Source organism: Schistocerca americana, chromosome X (assembly GCF_021461395.2).
Source record: "Schistocerca americana isolate TAMUIC-IGC-003095 chromosome X, iqSchAmer2.1, whole genome shotgun sequence".
Lineage (NCBI taxonomy): Eukaryota > Metazoa > Arthropoda > Insecta > Orthoptera > Acrididae > Schistocerca > Schistocerca americana.
The window spans coordinates 756054435-756073397 of NC_060130.1; the positions used below are offsets into that span (position 1 = coordinate 756054435).

General features: G+C 43.0%; 1 protein-coding gene across 1 annotated transcript in view; it reads right to left on the reverse strand.

Annotated features, from left to right (window-relative positions):
* The window catches only part of LOC124555550 (acyl-CoA synthetase short-chain family member 3, mitochondrial), a 324870-nt gene that overhangs the window by 154520 nt on the left and 151387 nt on the right, over positions 1–18963 (reverse strand). The window contains exons 3-4 of the mRNA XM_047129506.1: positions 13456–13600; positions 2842–2986 (exon numbers count right to left, since the gene is read on the reverse strand). Coding sequence (XP_046985462.1) covers positions 2842–2986; positions 13456–13600 — 290 coding nt within the window. The remainder of the gene's footprint in view (positions 1–2841; positions 2987–13455; positions 13601–18963) is intronic.

Genomic DNA, 18963 nt, shown 5'->3' on the forward strand with positions numbered 1-18963 from the left:
ATTTTCTGTCTCTTGTATTGGATTGTTATTTAACACTGAGATTCATTTTGTTACTGTGATTCCCAAGGTCAAACTGTGTGTCCTATTAATTTTGTTTCTACTACTAGATATCGTGACCTTCAATTTGTGACTGGGTGGAGTGTGCTTGGTTTCACGGTATTCAGTGTGTGGCTAGCAGTGTAACATATGGTGCTATTTCCCACATGCCAATTTATTTTAGCATGTTGATGACTCCAAAGGACTGGGTGTCCTAATTCTTTGTTTCTGCTGTCGATCTTGATGATGGTAGGTTTCTTCTCTTTTATACTCTACCTTCACTGCAAGCTGTGTTTTAATTTACATTACATTCATTCTGCAATGTCTTGTGCTCATAGGTTTTATTCTATCATACATGGATTGTCATGTGCTGTCCAGGATTGTCTTTTGACTGTGTTTTGGAGATGTATTACTGATCATGCGTGGTTCAGACAGGATGGCCATCTGCCATTTCATCCAAGGTTTTACAGAGAAGTGCACTTGTACTCTGGAATTTATGGCACATGAAATATGAGTTGTATAGGACCTGGAGACATACTTCCAGGATACGAAATTGGTTGTGATACTGTGAAAACATAATAAATAACTACTGCAGATTTGGAATTTCAGTCAGTTTTAATATAGACTATTTTAACATCTCTGATTTTAAATTGTTGGTTTGTCTTCCACATTATGATGATTTCAACATTTATGCAGTTATCAGTCTGTGTGTGTCTGTTCTTGATACACACCGTGTCCCAGGTTCTCACCATTCCTTGTAACCAGAACATCTAGGAAGGGTAGCTGTTGGTCCTTGTCTACATCTATAGCAAATTTTATGCTGGCATGGAGACTGTTCAAATATCTTAGGAAGCCACTGAGCTGTTCCTCACCATGATTCCACATGATGAAGGTGTTGCCTGTCTACTTCTTTCTACCACACCTTAGTCTATGAGGTTCCAAGTCCAGCGGCCATCTTTTGAAATGCTCCATAAAGAAACGGGCTGATACTAGACAAAGTGGAAATCACCATTCCATATGAAGAAGCTCATGGTAAGACATACGTGAAACAGCTTCTTGGTGGTGTCATGCACAAAAATGGAATTGATATACTCCAGAGAATCATTGAGTGGCACTTTAGTACCCAGGGAAACAACATAAAGGCTGACCAGGATGTTGTTTGGTCCAAGTTTTAGTTTCTTCAGCTTCTCAATGACATGTTTGTGGCTGAAGTGGAGAGGTCAAGTGTTTCCCAGTTTATATGCCAGTGCACCAGGAGTGCTTATGATTGGTCTTAGTGATACATCCTCTTTATGGATTTTTAGTCATCTACACAGCTGAGTAGAGCTTCTGTGTTAGGCAGAGTCCTCTGTATGTCTGCCAAGAAAGAGGTTATCTTGATTAAGTGATTCATATTACATGTGATCACCACGTCAAATCTGTGCTTAGGTTTCGGCATGTCATCAGCTCTAATAGGTCCCATATCTTCTGCTGGCAGTTGTTGCGGGAAATAGGGGAGTACCACAGTTGTAATGACCACGGAAAAAAACCCAGATGTTGGTGTAACTGGGAGCTAGTATACAAAACCTCCAATTATGAGCTCAACTTCAGTCGACCAATGGCAATGGAGAGTGAAGCTTTGACATGTCAGTCACTCATGCTGGTGAAACATCAGAAAAATGGTCAAAGAAACATTGGCTGAAGAACCTAAGACAGAAACTAACTGGCAATATGTCAGATCCACAAAAATTTGTAGCTACAAAAATCACTTTACTAACCGCCGCTTCATTATCTGTATGGAAAAATAGCTTGTTATTTCAGATGAAAGCACAAAATCCATATTTAGGACAAAATATTCATCACTGTCCCAAGGATGTACCCTTTGCAATTGAAAAATTGTAGTCTAAACTGTGTGGTTTTGTTCAGTGTGAAAAACAGTTGCAGATAATAACGTTTATATTTTTTCACATGTCACTTTCCAAATTTCTCAATCAACATTCAGAGGATAAAGAAGAATGAAATTTTGCTAAAAAATCTGATGTATGGAATTTAATTCTTTGTAAACAATGTATTGTTATTGCAGTCAGTATTACATTTATTTTATTGTAATTAAACACTTTATTATTGTTATAATAAAACACTTTATATTTCCTCATTATCATTATTTTTAAATTCACAGGCATCTGTGAAATGGTAAAAGTATAGTTGATGACATGTTCCGTTTTGAGGGGGGGAGAGGGGGGGAGAGGGAGAGAGAGAGGGGGGGAGAGGGAAAGGGAGAGTGAGAGGGGGAGAGGGAGGGGGAGAGGGAGGGAGAGAGAGAGAGAGAGAGAGAGAGAGAGAGAGAGAGAGAGAGAGAGAGAGAGAGAGAGAGAGAGAGAGAGTAACAAACTGTGACACCTCCTCCCCATTTCCAGATCTGACCCTACAATCTGTATGACTTAAGACTGGCAAGAAATGTTTTGAAAGTTACCAAGAAAATGAGTGGAACGTTTTCCAACCTCAGGCCCCAGCCAGAAAACTTGTATTCCATATTAAAGCAGTAATTAGTTGTGATGATCACATTACAGGGTATTTTTTGGTTGTTGTTTAGCTTAATTTCTAGAAACCTATTGTTAAACATATGTCCCAACAAAAAAGTAACATTTTACGACTAAAATGAATTAAACAGATAAAGTATTGTTTATGTCCCACTAGGGTGAATCTGGAGGTCTCTCTCCGCACTTCAACTGATTGAATTTGGAAACTAAGAATCATAACCTTTATGTGATCATAAACCCAATAATGTATTAGTAAACAGCTAATGTCTTTTTATTGATAGCATACCTCCAAAGACAACAGAGTGGACAGCTCCCAGCCTAGCAGTTGCTAACATTGCCATAATTGCCTCAGGAATCATAGGCATATAAATGAGAACACGGTCCCCTTTCTTTACTCCAAGTGTTGCTAGAGCACCAGCCAGCCTTGAAACCTGTAAGTAATGAAAACCACATATTAACACAGACTAGACTTTTAATAACAGCAATAAATATCATAAAAAGAGAGCAACCAACAGAACAAACCAAATACTATGCTATTACTAATATATATGTTCATCTGTGAGTACATAGTGTGCTAGAAAGCACTGCAGTTACAAAAAACACTGCTTGTAAATCAAGCCAACAATTTTTTTTAGTGAATGACTTTTAGTTTCATACAAATGTACAAAATATGGTGCAGCAACAGGGCAGAACAGTTTCTTCTGTTAACCATGTTCATCAATATACTCTACTATTAAAAACTGGAGATAAATGTATTAACTTATATTATGTAAGTATAATATATTTATTACTGCAAACAAGAGGTGACTACCTATCTGTTCTCACTCCAAAATGCCATCATATGGATACCAAAATATTTATTGACATTAACACTAAACATTGTTCAATGGTCCAGGACTTGAATCTCTTGCCTTTTGTGGAAAATGTTCATGACTTATCAGGTCATTAGTCACAACCCCCCTTACTGCATCAGTTATGTCAGTAGCTCTCCTCTACTTTCCAAACATCACAAATGCTTCCCAGTATAACATGCTTGACCATCACTCCTCCAACATGCAAAAAACTCATTTAAGAATAACCGTGTTCTCATAATCTTCCTGAACAGAAATTTTGATCCAAACTTAGACTCAAAAAATTACAATTACTTAAGTAGCAAAATTAATTGCAAAACCTCTCAAAAATATTTTCCATGAAGTATTTATAACAAATAACTTGGAACACATTGGCTGATTAGTAACCATGACACAATGGTAAAAACAACTGGTATGGTGTGAACTGTCGTTGCTAATTGTAGAACATTACATATTGAATGAAGGCTGAGGAGGTCAGATATGAGGTCACATCTTATGCGATGAAGGCATTTATCTTGTTCGTGAAGTGTTTCCAAACTGTTACCCAATTTTTTTCTTTTTCTTTTTTTTTAAATTTTTGGTCCTCTATGGGAGTGTACTTACATTGAAAAGTATGCTCTTCAGTCACAGAGTTATATTATTTAATAATAAAAAGCGATCACTAAAGGCATTAAAAGGTGAAAAGATTTGTAGATGATATTATAGAGAAAGCGTCAGAAGAGATAGTAAATGATATTTTCCAAAGAATTATGAAGTGTTTCTCAGAAAATGGGCCCTCGCTAAATTTTGAAAAAAAGACGCTATATTCAGTTCCGGTTCTGTAAAACAGAGTCATAATAACAATTGATTTAACACTTGAGCAGGAGTCAGTAAATAATGTCGAATGCTCCAAATTTTTAGGTGTTCATATTGATGAAAACTGGAACTTGAAGAAGCATATTACTGAGCTTCTCAAACAGTTAAGTTCAGTTGCTTTTATTCTTCATATAACTGCTAATCTCACAAAGAAACGAATCAGCGTCTTGACATACTTTGCATACCGTATGTGGTATTCACCCACTGATCTCGTGTATTTATCTCCTCAAGGAGCTAAGAATTTTAACTGCACCATCACAATACGCATATTTGCCAAGGAAATTTGTCATAAATAATCCATTACAATTTGAGAAGAACTGTGATGTCCATACCTACAACACTAGAGGGAAAAATGATCTTTATTATCCATTATTAAATCCATCAGTGGCTCAGAAAGGAGTCCAATAGACAGTAACAAAAATCTTTGATCATTTACCCAATAACATAAAATGTCTGACACGTAGCAAATCTACAATAATCTAAAATCATTTTCCCTGGAGATTCTTCTAGTGCACTGTTGAGCCATTCCAGAAACAATAAATAAATGGAATAATATTGTAAGGTAGACAACCAGAGTCTGGAAGACACTGGACATGCCCTACGTATAAACTATCTGTCCGACATCCTGGAGGAAACTAATAAAATTTTTGGTTCAAATGGCTCTGAGCACTATGGGACTTAACATCTGTGGTCATCAGTCCCCTAGAACTTAGAACTACTTAAACCTAACTAACCTAAGGACATCACACACATCCATGCCCGAGGCAGGATTCGAACCTGCGACCGTAGCAGTCGCGCGGTTCCGGACTGAGCGCCTGAACCGCTAGATCACCGCGGCCGGCTAAAATTTTTGAAACTATAGCTGTTAACTGCGAATACTTTTTCCTGATACAAGTTGGCGTTTAAACGGTGGATCCAGTTCGCCTCAAGAATTTATGGGATGCTGTGTAGTTCATCTTATTCTCCTCTGTTGCTGTCTGTATGGGATCCTTTATTCACTGCAGCGTACATCACAAGTTCTGCAGCGCGTCTACGAAGTGCATAATGTATCTCGCCGCTAGGAGTATCAGCTCTCACCTCAGGGTGCTGCTTTTGACGTTTGTAATCATTGTTTTTTTCCGGTCATTGGCCTCACCTAATCCATATAAACATAATTTCACTTTACTTTGCGATATTTCCTGTAGTCAAGAATACCTTGGAATCTTTTAATAGACGCATTAGCGTTATATGTTGTTGCATTGCCCTCGAGAAATAACCATAAGTGTATTCATTAGTGTACACTCACAACAGCTAACATCAATAATGACATCACGCCCACGTCTGACTAGATGTGCAGTGCGTTACTCTACAAGAGCGAAGCTGCAGATCAAGTCGCCGTGCCACGACAGTCGACGATAATCTGAAGTGTTGCCAACCTGCTTTAATCCCTCCCAGTTAATGTCCAGTTTGAATTTCAGTCCACCAGATGACATTTGACATCACATAACAACAACCTGACATGGGAGTTCCAAAATAGCGTTTTGCTTACTATTTTACTCATTTACAACAGGAGGTTGAAACAGAGCAATAAAAACCAGATGGCATCCGGATAAACCGCGTGATTTGATGGCCCTATGTGGGAGGAAAGCCCCCTTGTGGGGTAATAACCAGCACCGAGCTTTTTACTGCTATCGGTTCAGGAGTTGGCCAAGTGGCAGGTTTGTATAATTGTAACTTATTGTCCCACAGGTCGCTCTGGAGATGAGAAAATGATGTAAGTCTGTTTTTTTACTACTACCATATAACTTTTCTTATTTTTTACTGGAACATTGTGTAATGAAGGGTTTGAAAAAAAAAAGAAACAACGAATTTCTCATTGACACTACGCATTTGAGCTTCACTTTCGTGTGGAAATAACAGCTCCAGTTAATCCTCCGAATCAACAGGGAGCATTTGTTAAAAAGTGGGGTAAATTTCTGCAGGTCTTTTGGGATAAATCGCCGAAGGTGCAACAATGTGACGACAATTCTTCAATAAAAAAAAATTAAAAAAAAAGAGGAAGCGTTCTGGCAAAGCATCGAAACGTCAACACTCAGTAAAGAATGAATGGAAGAAGAACCAGCGGGAAAAGAAAAGCTTATTATTGAAGCAAATACTTGCCAAAGGAAGAAAGGAGCGTGCTGTAGAAACAAAACGACATAAGGTAGATTTCACTACATAAATGCCATAAAAGGAAGAAAACAGGTCAGGCAGCCGGTTGAATATTCTTTAGAGTCAGATTCAGACTTCTCAGTTCTTGGAGTAGCTCAGATATAGACACTACTTAGCAAAGTAGTAACCGAAAAAGAGGAACAAGAGCCTGCCGCTTCAGGGAAGAATAAAATTTCCTTAACACTCAATGACTTCGCTGTAATAAAGGTTCATGAAAAAACTGATACCGACTCGTTGTGGCCAAGATAATTTCAGTATTCCCAGAAGACGGCTATGAAGGTCTGTTTAACAAAAAACTGCCAGGAGCCTGCAAATTTAGTGAGACACAAGAAGAGTCACTCATTGACACTGACAATGTGATATGAAACTGTTAAAACTCACAGGGACAAATAAAGCACAGTTCCATAACGCTATAACTTTGTCAGAGGACCTAACAAAGTACAATGTTTACTAGGTGCCTAGTCAGCTTAGCCTCAGTCATTGAAGAGACACTACTCCTATACCACTAATAAATGCCCTATAGCAATCTAACCACCTCCAGAAAGACTCCCAGATACTATGACCAAACTGAAAACGTACGCCACAGTCAGTCACTATACCGGCACCGCCACCAGCTGGTTTCAAACAACCCCTGCCGACAAACTCATCAAAAAAAAAAAAAAAAAAAAAAATAGTTAAAAAAATTAGTACTTCAAGTTTCCACGGGAATGAATGGAGGTTATTGCCATCAGTTATACCTTGTCAAGTCTGCCTCGTTCTGCAGCTGGCTGTCGTGGACCGAGTCGGTTGAAGGCCTAAGCTAAGCAAGTTGCTGCTTGGGGCGCCAATCTGAGAGGGACGCCAGAGGCGGTACAACTGTAAGATTTTTATACAGGACGTAATACAAATAGGGCGTCCGCTTGGGGCGCCTCAGTGGAAGATATGTACACAGTGCGTATTACAATTCCTACTGGAAACTGACACGGATGAAAGTGTACGAGCGAAATGGGGAGGGGGGAGGGGGGAGTGCCAAATGTTAAGTCGCTCGTTTGGATAAATTGTCTCGAACCGGCTCTGGTCGTGGACTTTACGTCTGTCGACTTTGCGACCCGTGAGGTCAAAGTGGTACCGATATTTCAGACCGCAAATACACTCCTGGAAATTGAAATAAGAACACCGTGAATTCATTGTCCCAGGAAGGGGAAACTTTATTGACACATTCCTGGGGTCAGATACACCACATGATCACACTGACAGAACCACAGGCACATAGACACAGGCAACAGAGCATGCACAATGTCGGCACTAGTACAGTGTATATCCACCTTTCGCAGCAATGCAGGCTGCTATTCTCCCATGGAGACGATCGTAGAGATGCTGGATGTAGTACTGTGGAACGGCTTGCCATGCCATTTCCACCTGGCGCCTCAGTTGGACCAGCGTTCGTGCTGGACGTGCAGACCGCGTGAGACGACGCTTCATCCAGTCCCAAACATGCTCAATGGGGGACAGATCCGGAGATCTTGCTGGCCAGGGTAGTTGACTTACACCTTCTAGAGCACGTTGGGTGTCGCGGGATACATGCGGACGTGCATTGTCCTGTTGGAACAGCAAGTTCCCCTGCCGGTCTAGGAATGGTAGAACGATGGGTTCGATGACGGTTTGGATGTACCGTGCACTATTCAGTGTCCCCTCGACGATCACAAGTGGTGTACGGCCAGTGTAGGAGGTCGCTCCCCACACCATGATGCCGGGTGTTGGCCCTGTGTGCCTCGGTCGTATGCAGTCCTGATTGTGGCGCTTACCTGCACGGCGCCAAACACGCATACGACCATCATTGGCACCAAGGCAGAAGCGACTCTCATCGCTGAAGACGACACGTCTCCATTCGTCCCTCCATTCACGCCTGTCGCGACACCACTGGAGGCGGGCTGCACGATGTTGGGGCGTGAGCGGAAGACGGCCTAACGGTGTGCGGGACCGTAGCCCAGCTTCATGGAGACGGTTGCGAATGGTCCTCGCCGATACCCCAGGAGCAACAGTGTCCCTAATTTGCTGGGAAGTGGCGGTGCGGTCCCCTACGGCACTGCGTAGTATCCTACGGTCTTGGCGTGCATCCGTGCGTCGCTGCGGTCCGGTCCCAGGTCGACGGGCACGTGCACCTTCCGCCGACCACTGGCGACAACATCGATGTACTGTGGAGACCTCACGCCCCACGTGTTGAGCAATTCGGCGGTACGTCCACCCGGCCTCCCGCATGCCCACTATACGCCCTCGCTCAAAGTCCGTCAACTGCACATACGGTTCACGTCCACGCTGTCGCGGCATGCTACCAGTGTTAAAGACTGCGATGGAGCTCCGTATGCCACGGCAAACTGGCTGACACTGACGGCGGCGGTGCACAAATGCTGCGCAGCTAGCGCCATTCGACGGCCAACACCGCGGTTCCTGGTGTGTCCGCTGTGCCGTGCGTGTGATCATTGCTTGTACAGCCCTCTCGCAGTGTCCGGAGCAAGTATGGTGGGTCTGACACACCGGTGTCAATGTGTTCTTTTTTCCATTTCCAGGAGTGTATACTTGCCACGGATTTTCCGACCCGTAATGTGAACATTCTTTCACACTTTATCCGAGCTTAGGACTAACATAGTTAAGTTGATTTTTTTATTTTTAACTTTTTTCTTCCTGAAACAACAAATGGTTAAACTCTTAGTCTTATTTTAGAAATGTTAATTTCGCACCCAGTTTTTTGTGAGAAAACCAGAGATTTTAAACATTTTAAATCTCCCGAGTCGATACATATTTTTATAATCTCTTTTAACCTTTGGTCAAGATGTATTTAACTTTTTTTATTTTTTGAAGAGACAGGCCAATTGATTTTGTTTTGTTTGTTTAAATATAGCATGTACTGCTTCCTCCTTCAGCTTATTTATCAGAAAACCCACGTTCGGATGTTCAAAACAGTCGCATTTCTTGTCGATCCATGTATTCCTCTATTAATCCCAGTTCTTGCATTTTCTTCCACAGACATTGCCTCAAGCGAAGATTGCAATGGGAAAGAGATGTTTCGGGACACACTGTTTTTGTAGTTTTAATTGTAGCCATTTAAATGTCTAACAATACAGAATTTGGAGATTCGATTTTTGAATCTGGAAAAACGTCTTTCGTAAGTACGGACTGGTTATGGGCTAATTAAACGTTCGCTACTTGAGCCAATGTACACGGAAAACTATTTACCGTATGGGTATCCAATTCCATAGAAACGATGTTCAGACTGTGCACTACAGGATTTGCGCTGTGCCATGTCATGACTTGCCGTTAGGGTCCTGTACTGGTCTGGCGACATAGGGTTGAAACTAAAGCATCAGTGTGCGTTACAGTTGCAGACAGTCAACATGGGTTTGGAAAAGTAGAGCAGTGCTTTATTCGTAAAGCTGTTTTGTCAAAATAACAGCGATAGTGCTGCTGCTCTCCGCGAGTGTCGACATATTGACAGAATACGGAGAGGTCCTCTCTCTGCACGGGTTTGAAGAACATGATTCGGAAATCCGAATTAACTGGCGATTTGGGAGTTGCTCCTGGGAGAGACCGAGGGCCAATTGCAGCACAAATTGTTGAAAAGTTACTGTTGCCGTGGCAGATAAAGCTGGACGCAATGTGCGATCTTCAAACGTGGGGGAGGGGTGGAGGGTACTGTAGGGAGGGGGGAGGGTAGTTGGGGCCCATGTGCAGGCTGAGAAAAGCACATGACTTCACCTGGGGGTTGGGTGGGCGTGGTCGAAGGCGTAATTAATTGATCAATTTAATTAATTTGCATATCAATTTGATATCAAAATTGCGCTGATGCCGCCATCTTCCTACTGCTCTCGTGCCATCATATACCACACGTGCTCGATTGGAGACAAGTCCAGAGCATGCTGAGTTTCCTTCTCGACTGCCGCTTTGTTACCATGACACAGGGAAGGAAAGTGCTTTCTTGTGTTTTGGGCTAATCGAAGCCCTACGTTTTGTGGCCTACGTATACGTTGACTTTAGGGGTCGAACAATGCCCTTCTTTTTACATGGCTGGTGTTATGCCACGTCACCACGGGTGCTACACAGGGCGCCTCTGTCCCCCAGTTAATTTACCCTCTCTCTCACACAATCCTGGGGCAACTTTTACCCCAACATTGCGTAATCTTATATATCATCCACTGAGTGCCTCGAATTAAAATAATCATTATAGAGTGCCTCTCTGTAGCATGATTGCCTGCCTGCTTGCTTCACACATTTGCACTGCGCTGAGCCTTCTGGCTGTGAGCATTCCCTAGTAAAGGATAACACAGATGCCGCTCCAGTAGCTATGCCACTACACTATCTGTTGACAGACGACGTTGAAACCATTATCAGTCTATACCCCAGTGGCATATGCCATCATCGAATCAAAATCGATGTCATCTTTCCAGGTATACTAATTTTTTTCGCCAGTATATCACTTAACAATGGCCTAATATAATGGGTGAAACCGGTAATCGACTCTATAAAGTTCTCAACCACAACTGGACCAGGTTTTCATTAACGTGTCGGATTATCTACTTTCTGATAAAATAGAAGACGAATTAGGAAATACATTATGAAGAAAAATCCTGCGTGATTGTAAGATGATTCCTGGATGAATGGATAAATAAATAAAGGTGTGTAACTGAAAAATTCATGCCTCAAGCTCGCTCGGCTTGCATTGGAATTGTGGCTTTCCTACACTAATCACAACAAAATAGCTACGAGGAGTAGTCAAAGTTTTAATTATCATCTCAAAGAAATAAAGTTACGTAATTAATCTCTTCTTTGGTTGCAAGTATATGTCTGGAATCTTTGTAAATGTTAAAATATTTGCTCTAAAGGAGCCAAAAGTATTCAGACACTTCCATGTAATGTGGAATTGACCACTTGATGCGACAAGAGGTAGACTGGTCAGTCTAAAATGAGACGGGGAATGTTTTGTTATCAGTAGAGAAGCAGTAACAGCAAAATTAGTCAGAACTCAGTGACTTCGAACCTGGACTGGACTTTGGATGTTACCTGAGTAACAAATCCATCATGGACATTTCAACTCTTCTCAAGCGGCCCAAGTCAGCTAGTGATAGGTGAATGAGAATTGGAAACGCCAAGGAACAACCGCAGCTAAACCAAGACCTGGTAGACCACACATACTGACGGACAGGGACTGTCGAGAATTGCAGAGGGTGGCTGTACAAAATATCATGAATTCAGCGGAAGGAATGACTCGCGAAATCCAAAGTGCTACCAGCGGTTCGGCTATCAACAAGACTGTGCACAGGGAGTCAAAAAAACGGGGTATAACTGTCGAGCAGCTCTTCATAAGCCACAAATTTCCGTTGTCAGTGCTAAGTGACGCTTGAGGTGGCGTAAACAGCGATGCCTCTGGACAGCGGATGACTGGAAGGGAGTGATTAGGAGTGATGAATCCGCTGTACATTGCAGCTATCCGATGGTTGGGTTTGGGTTTGGTGAATGCCTGGAGAACGTTACTTGCCCTCACGCGTAATGTAAACAGTGAAGTGAGCAGGAGATGATGTCACGGTATGGGGGTGTTTTTCATGGTTAGGCTTGTGTCCCTTATTGCACTTAAGAAATGTTCAATAAGGAGGGATATGAACGCATTTTACAAAATTGTGTACTGCGTGTAATAGAAGAACTGTTCGGAGACGATGATTGATTGTATCAGTATGACGATGCACCCCGTCAGAAATCGGCATCTGTGAATGCGATTGTTTGTGAACAACAGCATTACTCAAATGGACTGGCCTGCTCAGACACCCGACCTGAACCGAATGGAAAATGAGATGAGGTAGAACATCGACTTCGCTCCAGACCCTGGCGTCCACCATAAGATCTGCAGCGTATAGGCACTTGGTGCAGGGAGTGGCAACTGACCCTTAATATAGACAAATGTAATGTATTGCGAATACATAGAAAGAAGGATCCTTTATTGTATGATTATATGATAGCGGAACAAACACTGGTAGCAGTTACTTCTGTAAAATATCTGAGAGTGTGCGTGCGGAACGATTTCAAGTGGAATGATCATATAAAATTAATTGTTGGTAAGGCGGGTACCAGGTTGAGATTCATTGGGAGAGTCCTTAGAAAATGTAGTCCATTAACAAAGGAGGTGACTTACAATACACTCGTTCGACCTATGCTTGAGTATTGCTCATCAGTGTGGGATCCGTACCAGATCGGGTTGACGGAGGAGATAGAGAAGATCCAAAGAAGAGCGGCGCGTTACGTCACAGGGTTATTTGGTAACCGTGATAGCGTTACGAAGATGTTTAGCAAACTCAAGTGGCAGACTCTACAAGAGAGGCGCTCTGCACCGCGGTGTAGCTTGCTGTCCAGGTTTCGAGAGGGTGCGTTTCTGGATGAGGTATCCAATATATTGCTTCCCCCTACTTATACCTCCCGAGGAGATCACGAATGTAAAATTAGAGAGATTCGAGCGCGCGCGGAGGCTTTCCGGCAGTCGTTCTTCCCGCGAACCATACGATACTGGAACAGGAAAGGGAGGTAATGACAGTGGCACGTAAAGTGCTCTCCGCCACACACCGTTGGGTGGCTTGCGGAGTATAAATGTAGATGTAGATGTATCTTCTCTGGTTTTTGGTTGTTGAGGAAGAATGCGTTGCCATTCCTCCACATACTATCAGACACCTAATTGAAAATGTCCCCAGCAGAGTTGAAGCTGTCATAAAGATGATGGGTGGACACACGCCATATTAACGTCCTGTACTAGGCATCCGGATACTTTTGATCAGGTGTTGTACGTAAAGGATGACAAAACCTGTCACCAAGTTTCATCCTCACAGCAACTTTTTCTTTTTCTTTCTCTCTTTTTTTTTTAGGTGATAATGAAAACTCTGTAGCTACCCCTGGTAATTATATTTCAACGAAGCCTCTAGATTCGAGTAATGTGGGTGTATATTTGCTATTCTTCCTTACAGTTAATGTCCTGGCACGAGAGGACGTACCTTGTCGAGCAGGTCGGCGTAGGTGACGTTTCGCAGCGTGCGTGTGACGGGGCTGTCGTGCACGAGCGCGACGTGGTGGCCGCGGCCCGCCTCCACGTGCCTGTCCACGGCGTTGTAGCACGCGTTCAGCTCGCCGCCGACGAACCTGCAACAGCCGACCGGGCCTGTCAGCGCTTTAGTGCTCTACAAACTTGTCGCAACCGCCACCGGGAGCTAATGGAGCACCGTGTGGACTCTTGTCAGCCGTGGTAAACACCACGTCCGAGTGCCGCACTTTGTGGAGTGACAAGCCTCTCGGTGCTTCCGCACGTAACTTGCGTAATGTATGCGTGCGATAGACTGCAGCCCGAAATAATTGTCTCTCCAAGAAAAACTCACTGAAAGAATGAAACTGGCCATAAGTGATTAGTATTAACGTTGTTGCTCTTGTAGTCTCCTGTCCGAAGATCGGTATGCTGCAACTCTCTGCACTAGCCTATTCTGTGCAAGCCTTTTTATGTGTAGATAACTTCTGCAACCTACAGTAATGGAAATAAGTATTCATACTACAGAGCGTGGGAAAGTAAACTGCCTTTATTGACAATACTAAACCAAAAACACTAATTGGATATGCAGTATACACATTGGCCAGTCGCCAATGCAGCAATGCTGGTATATACAGGGTGTTACAAAAAGGTACGGCCAAACTTTCAGGAAACATTCCTCACACACAAAGAAAGAAAAGATGTTATGTGGACATGTGTCCGGAAACGCTTACTTTCCATGTTAGAGCTCATTTTATTACTTCAAATCACATTAATCATGGAATGGAAACGCACAGCAACTGAACGTACCAGCGTGACTTCAAACACTTTGTTACAGGAAATGTTCAAAGTGTCCTCCGTTAGCGAGGATACATGCATCCACCCTCCGTCGCACGGAATCCCTGATGCGCTGATGCAGCCCTGGAGAATGGCGTATTGTATCACAGCCGTCCACAATACGAGCACGAAGAGTCTCTACATTTGGTACCGGGGTTGCGTAGACAAGAGCTTTCAAATGCCCCCATAAATTAAAGTCAAGAGGGTTGAGGTCAAGAGAGCGCGGAGGCCATGTAATTGGTCCGCCTCTACCAATCCATCGGTCACCGAATCTGTTGTTGAGAAGTGTACGAACACTTCGACTGAAATGTGCAGGAGCTCCATCGTGCATGAACCACATGTTGTGCCGTACATATAAAGGCACATGTTCTAGCAGCACAGGTACAGTATCCCGTATGAAATCATGATAACGTGCTCCACTGAGCGTAGGTGGAAGAACATGGGGCCCAATCAAGACATCACCAACAAAGCCTGCCCTAACGTTCACAGAAAATGTGTGTTGATGACGTGATTGCACAACTGCGTGCGGATTCTCGTCAAACGGGCCAACTGGCGGTGAATCGAGGAAGTACAGTACATACTGACGAAACTAAAATAGCTCTAACATGGAAATTAAGCGTTTCGGGGCACATGTCCACATAACATCTTTTCTTTATTTGTGTGTGAGGAATGTTTCCTGAAAGTTTGGCCGTACCTTTTTGTAACACCCTGTAGAACGAGAATGAACAAGCCTTTACAAAACAAAATACAAAAACGTCCGTCACGTTCTCTACTGCGCTGGGAATTAAGTATTCATACACCAACAGAAAATGACACTTCTAACAAAGCCAGAACATGTTTAATACTTCGTATGCATACCCTTCCGATGTATTACTTCTCGCAACCTCCGTAGCATGGAATGGACCAATTTTCTTGTAGTTTCCGACGTGATACATTTCCATTCTCTAAGGAGAGCCTCTTTCAAAAAGGCCTCACTATGGATGTCGTGTCTCCTCACTCGCGTTTCCAGCTCACTCTACAAGTGTTCGATGTGCTTCAGGTCCGGACTCAGAGCTGGTGTTTTAAGAGTGTGTGGAGTGTTGTAGCGCAACCACAACCGGACAATTTGCGCCGTATGTTTGGGATCATTGTCCTGTTGGAAGTAATAATTTCTAAGATGACCCAAGGCGTCAACACTCTGTTGTAAGTTCTGTTCGAGAATGTTCATATACAGGGCTATTACAAATGATTGAAGCGATTTCATAAATTCACTGTAGCTCCATTCATTGACATATGGTCACGACACACTACAGATACGTAGAAAAACTCATAAAGTTTTGTTCGGCTGAAGCCGCACTTCAGGTTTCTGCCGCCAGGGCGCTCGAGAGCGCAGTGAGACAAAATGGCGACAGGAGCCGAGAAAGCGTATGTCGTGCTTGAAATGCACTCACATCAGTCAGTCATAACAGTGCAACGACACTTCAGGACGAAGTTCAACAAAGATCCACCAACTGAAAACTCCATTCGGCGATGGTATGCGCAGTTTAAAGCTTCTGGATGCCTCTGTAAGGGGAAATCAACGGGTCGGCCTGCAGTGAGCGAAGAAACGGTTGAATGCGTGCTGGCAAGTTTAACGCGTAGACCGCGGAAGTCGACGAATAAAGCAAGCAGGGAGCTAAACGTACCACAGCCGACGGTTTGGAATATCTTACGGTAAAGGCTAAAGCAGAAGCCTTACCGTTTACAATTGCTACAAGCCCTGACACCCGATGACAAAGTCAAACGCTTTGAATTTTCGGCGCGGTTGCAACAGCTCATGGAAGAGGACGCGTTCAGTGTGAAACTTGTTTTCAGTGATGAAGCAAAATTTTTTCTTAATGGTGAAGTAACAGACACAATGTGCGAATCTGGGCGGTAGAGAATCCTCACGCATTCGTGCAGCACATTCGCAATTCACCAAAAGTTAACGTGTTTTGTGCAATCTCATGGTTTAAAGTTTACGGCCCCTTTTTCTTCTGCGAAAAAAACGTTACAGGACACGTGTATCTGGACATGCTGGAAAATTGGCTCATGCCACAACTGGAGACCGACAGCGCCGACTTCATCTTTCAACAGGATGGTGCTCCATCGCACTTCCATCATGACGTTCGGCATTTCTTAAACAGGAGATTGGAAAACCGATGGATCGGTCGTGGTGGAGATAATGATCAGCAATTCATGTCATGGCCTCTACGCTCTCCCGACTTAACCCCATGCGATTTCTTTCTGTGGGGTTATGTGAATGATTCAGTGTTTAAACCTCCTCTACCAAGAAACGTGCCAGAACTGCGAGCTCGCATCAACGATGCTTTCGAACTCATTGATGGGGACATGCTGCGCCGAGTGTGGGAGGAACTTGATTATCGCCTTGATGTCTGCCGAATCACTAAAGGGGCACATATCGAACATTTGTGAATGCCTAAAGAAAACTTTTTGAGTTTTTGTATGTGTGTGCAAAGCATTGTGAAAATATCTCAAACAATAAAGTTATTGTAGAGCTGTAAAATCGCTTCAATCATTTGTAATAACCCTGTGTATGAAGATATGGGGCAACAAATATGTTTCGTTCCTCAATGGTCGTTTCCTTTCCCATGCGACCCAGTCTGCTGTTCCACGATACCCACGTCCGACGTGCTGTTGCTTCACGGCCGCCACACGACTACACAAGTGTGGCATGCACTCCGGAGCTGCGTCAGCCGTTTGTTTGGTTGAAAGTAGTCCGCTGTATGAATACATTTTGCCCTGTCGTGGACCGCGCGGAGTGTAACATATTTTATTTTCCCAGAATAGATTCATGGCATACGGGAAGCTTCATTACCAAGAACATGGTTATCTGACGCCACATCATCGTATTTATTCGTATCGACGCTGTGGGTGATTTACTATCCCAACACACCGTCGTTGTTTGTCACCACCTACTGTATGAATATTTATTTCCATGACTGTATATCCATTTCTAGGCTTGGTCTCCCCCTGGAGTTTATACCCTCCACACTTATTGCCATTATCTAATTCACTGTTACTTGAACCTTCAGGACGTGTCTTATAAACATAATCCTTCTTTTGATGAAGCTGTGTCAAGACACACTTTCCTCCATAATTGGAGTCATAACTCTTCGTTAGTCATTATATCTATCTATGTAACCCTTAATATTGTTTTACAGCGCCAAATTGAAAAGTATTCTATCTTTTTCTTGACTATACTCCTTTTCTTCCAAGTTTCGCTGCCATGTGAGGCTATACTCCAGACATATACATTCCATCTGTGGCATGAATCAGCAAACCAGTGTTTAATAGTATTAGCTGAAAACAGTCTTGGTTACAATTTTAGTTTTTTTATTTATCAACTACGCGTTTCACCTTATTTAGGCATCTTCAGGCTGATCCACATAGAAAACAGAGAACAAATACATCTATTTAAGGATCGCGATCGCGTTGTGCAGACTTGGATAACCTAAAAGCATGTATAAACAGATCAAATACTGAAAGAAAAAATACCTTAATTTGGTATGTCTTAGGACGATCCTTTAGCAGTGTAGCTAAAGGGCATCGTCGAGTACATCAGGAACATCGCCTTCTTTAATCTCAGTAAATACTACAAATATAAAATAGTAAAAACGAATAAGAGAATTTCAAAATGGCTCTGAGCACTATGGGACTTAACTTCTGAGGTCATCAGTCCCCTAGAACTTAGAAATACTTAAACCTAACTAACCTAAGGACATCACACACATCCATACCCTAGGCAGGATTCGAACCTGCGCACGTAGCGGTCGCGCGGTTCCAGACTGAAGTGCCTAGGACCGCTCGGCCACCCCGGCCGGCGGATAAGAGAATTGCCGAAGCTTTATGACAAGACCTTACCTTTCTAGATGGACATGAGTGACTCCAAGATCTGAATAACGCGTACACGTTCACAGGAGCAAATAATAGAATAAGATGGGGCTTAAGTAGTTAGCATAATGCACCTCAGCGTCGTGTGCTAGTACTGACGCCTAACACAGGATCTGAGTATCCGATCGTTGGTCAATTTTCTTATCCGTTTTTACTGTTTATATTTCTAGTATTTACTGAGGTTAACGAAGGCGACGTTGGCCTGATGTACTCAAATGGTTCAAATGGCTCTGAGCACTATGGGACTCAACTGCTGAGGTCATTAGTCCCCTAGAACTTAGAACTAGTTAAACCTAACTAACCTAAGGACATCACAAACATCCATGCCCGAGGCAGGATTCGAACCTGCGACCGTAGCGGTCTTGCGGTTCCAGACTGCAGCGCGCCTTTAACCGCACGGCCACTTCGGCCGGCCTGATGTACTCGACGATGCCCTTTGGCTACACTGTCTAAATGATCGTCCTAAGAAATACCAAATTAAGGTATTTGCTCTTTCAGAATTTGATTTGTTTATACTTACTTTCAGGTTATCCAAGTCTGCACAACGCGATCACGATCCTTAAATAGATGTATTTCTTCTCTGTTTTCTATGTAGATCAACCTGAAGATGCCTAAATAAGGTGAAACGCGTAGTTGAAAAATAAAAAAACTAAAACTGCAACCAAGACTGTTTTCAACTAATACATTCAGAAAAGACTTGTTAACACTTAAATACATATTAGAATAGTGACGCGCC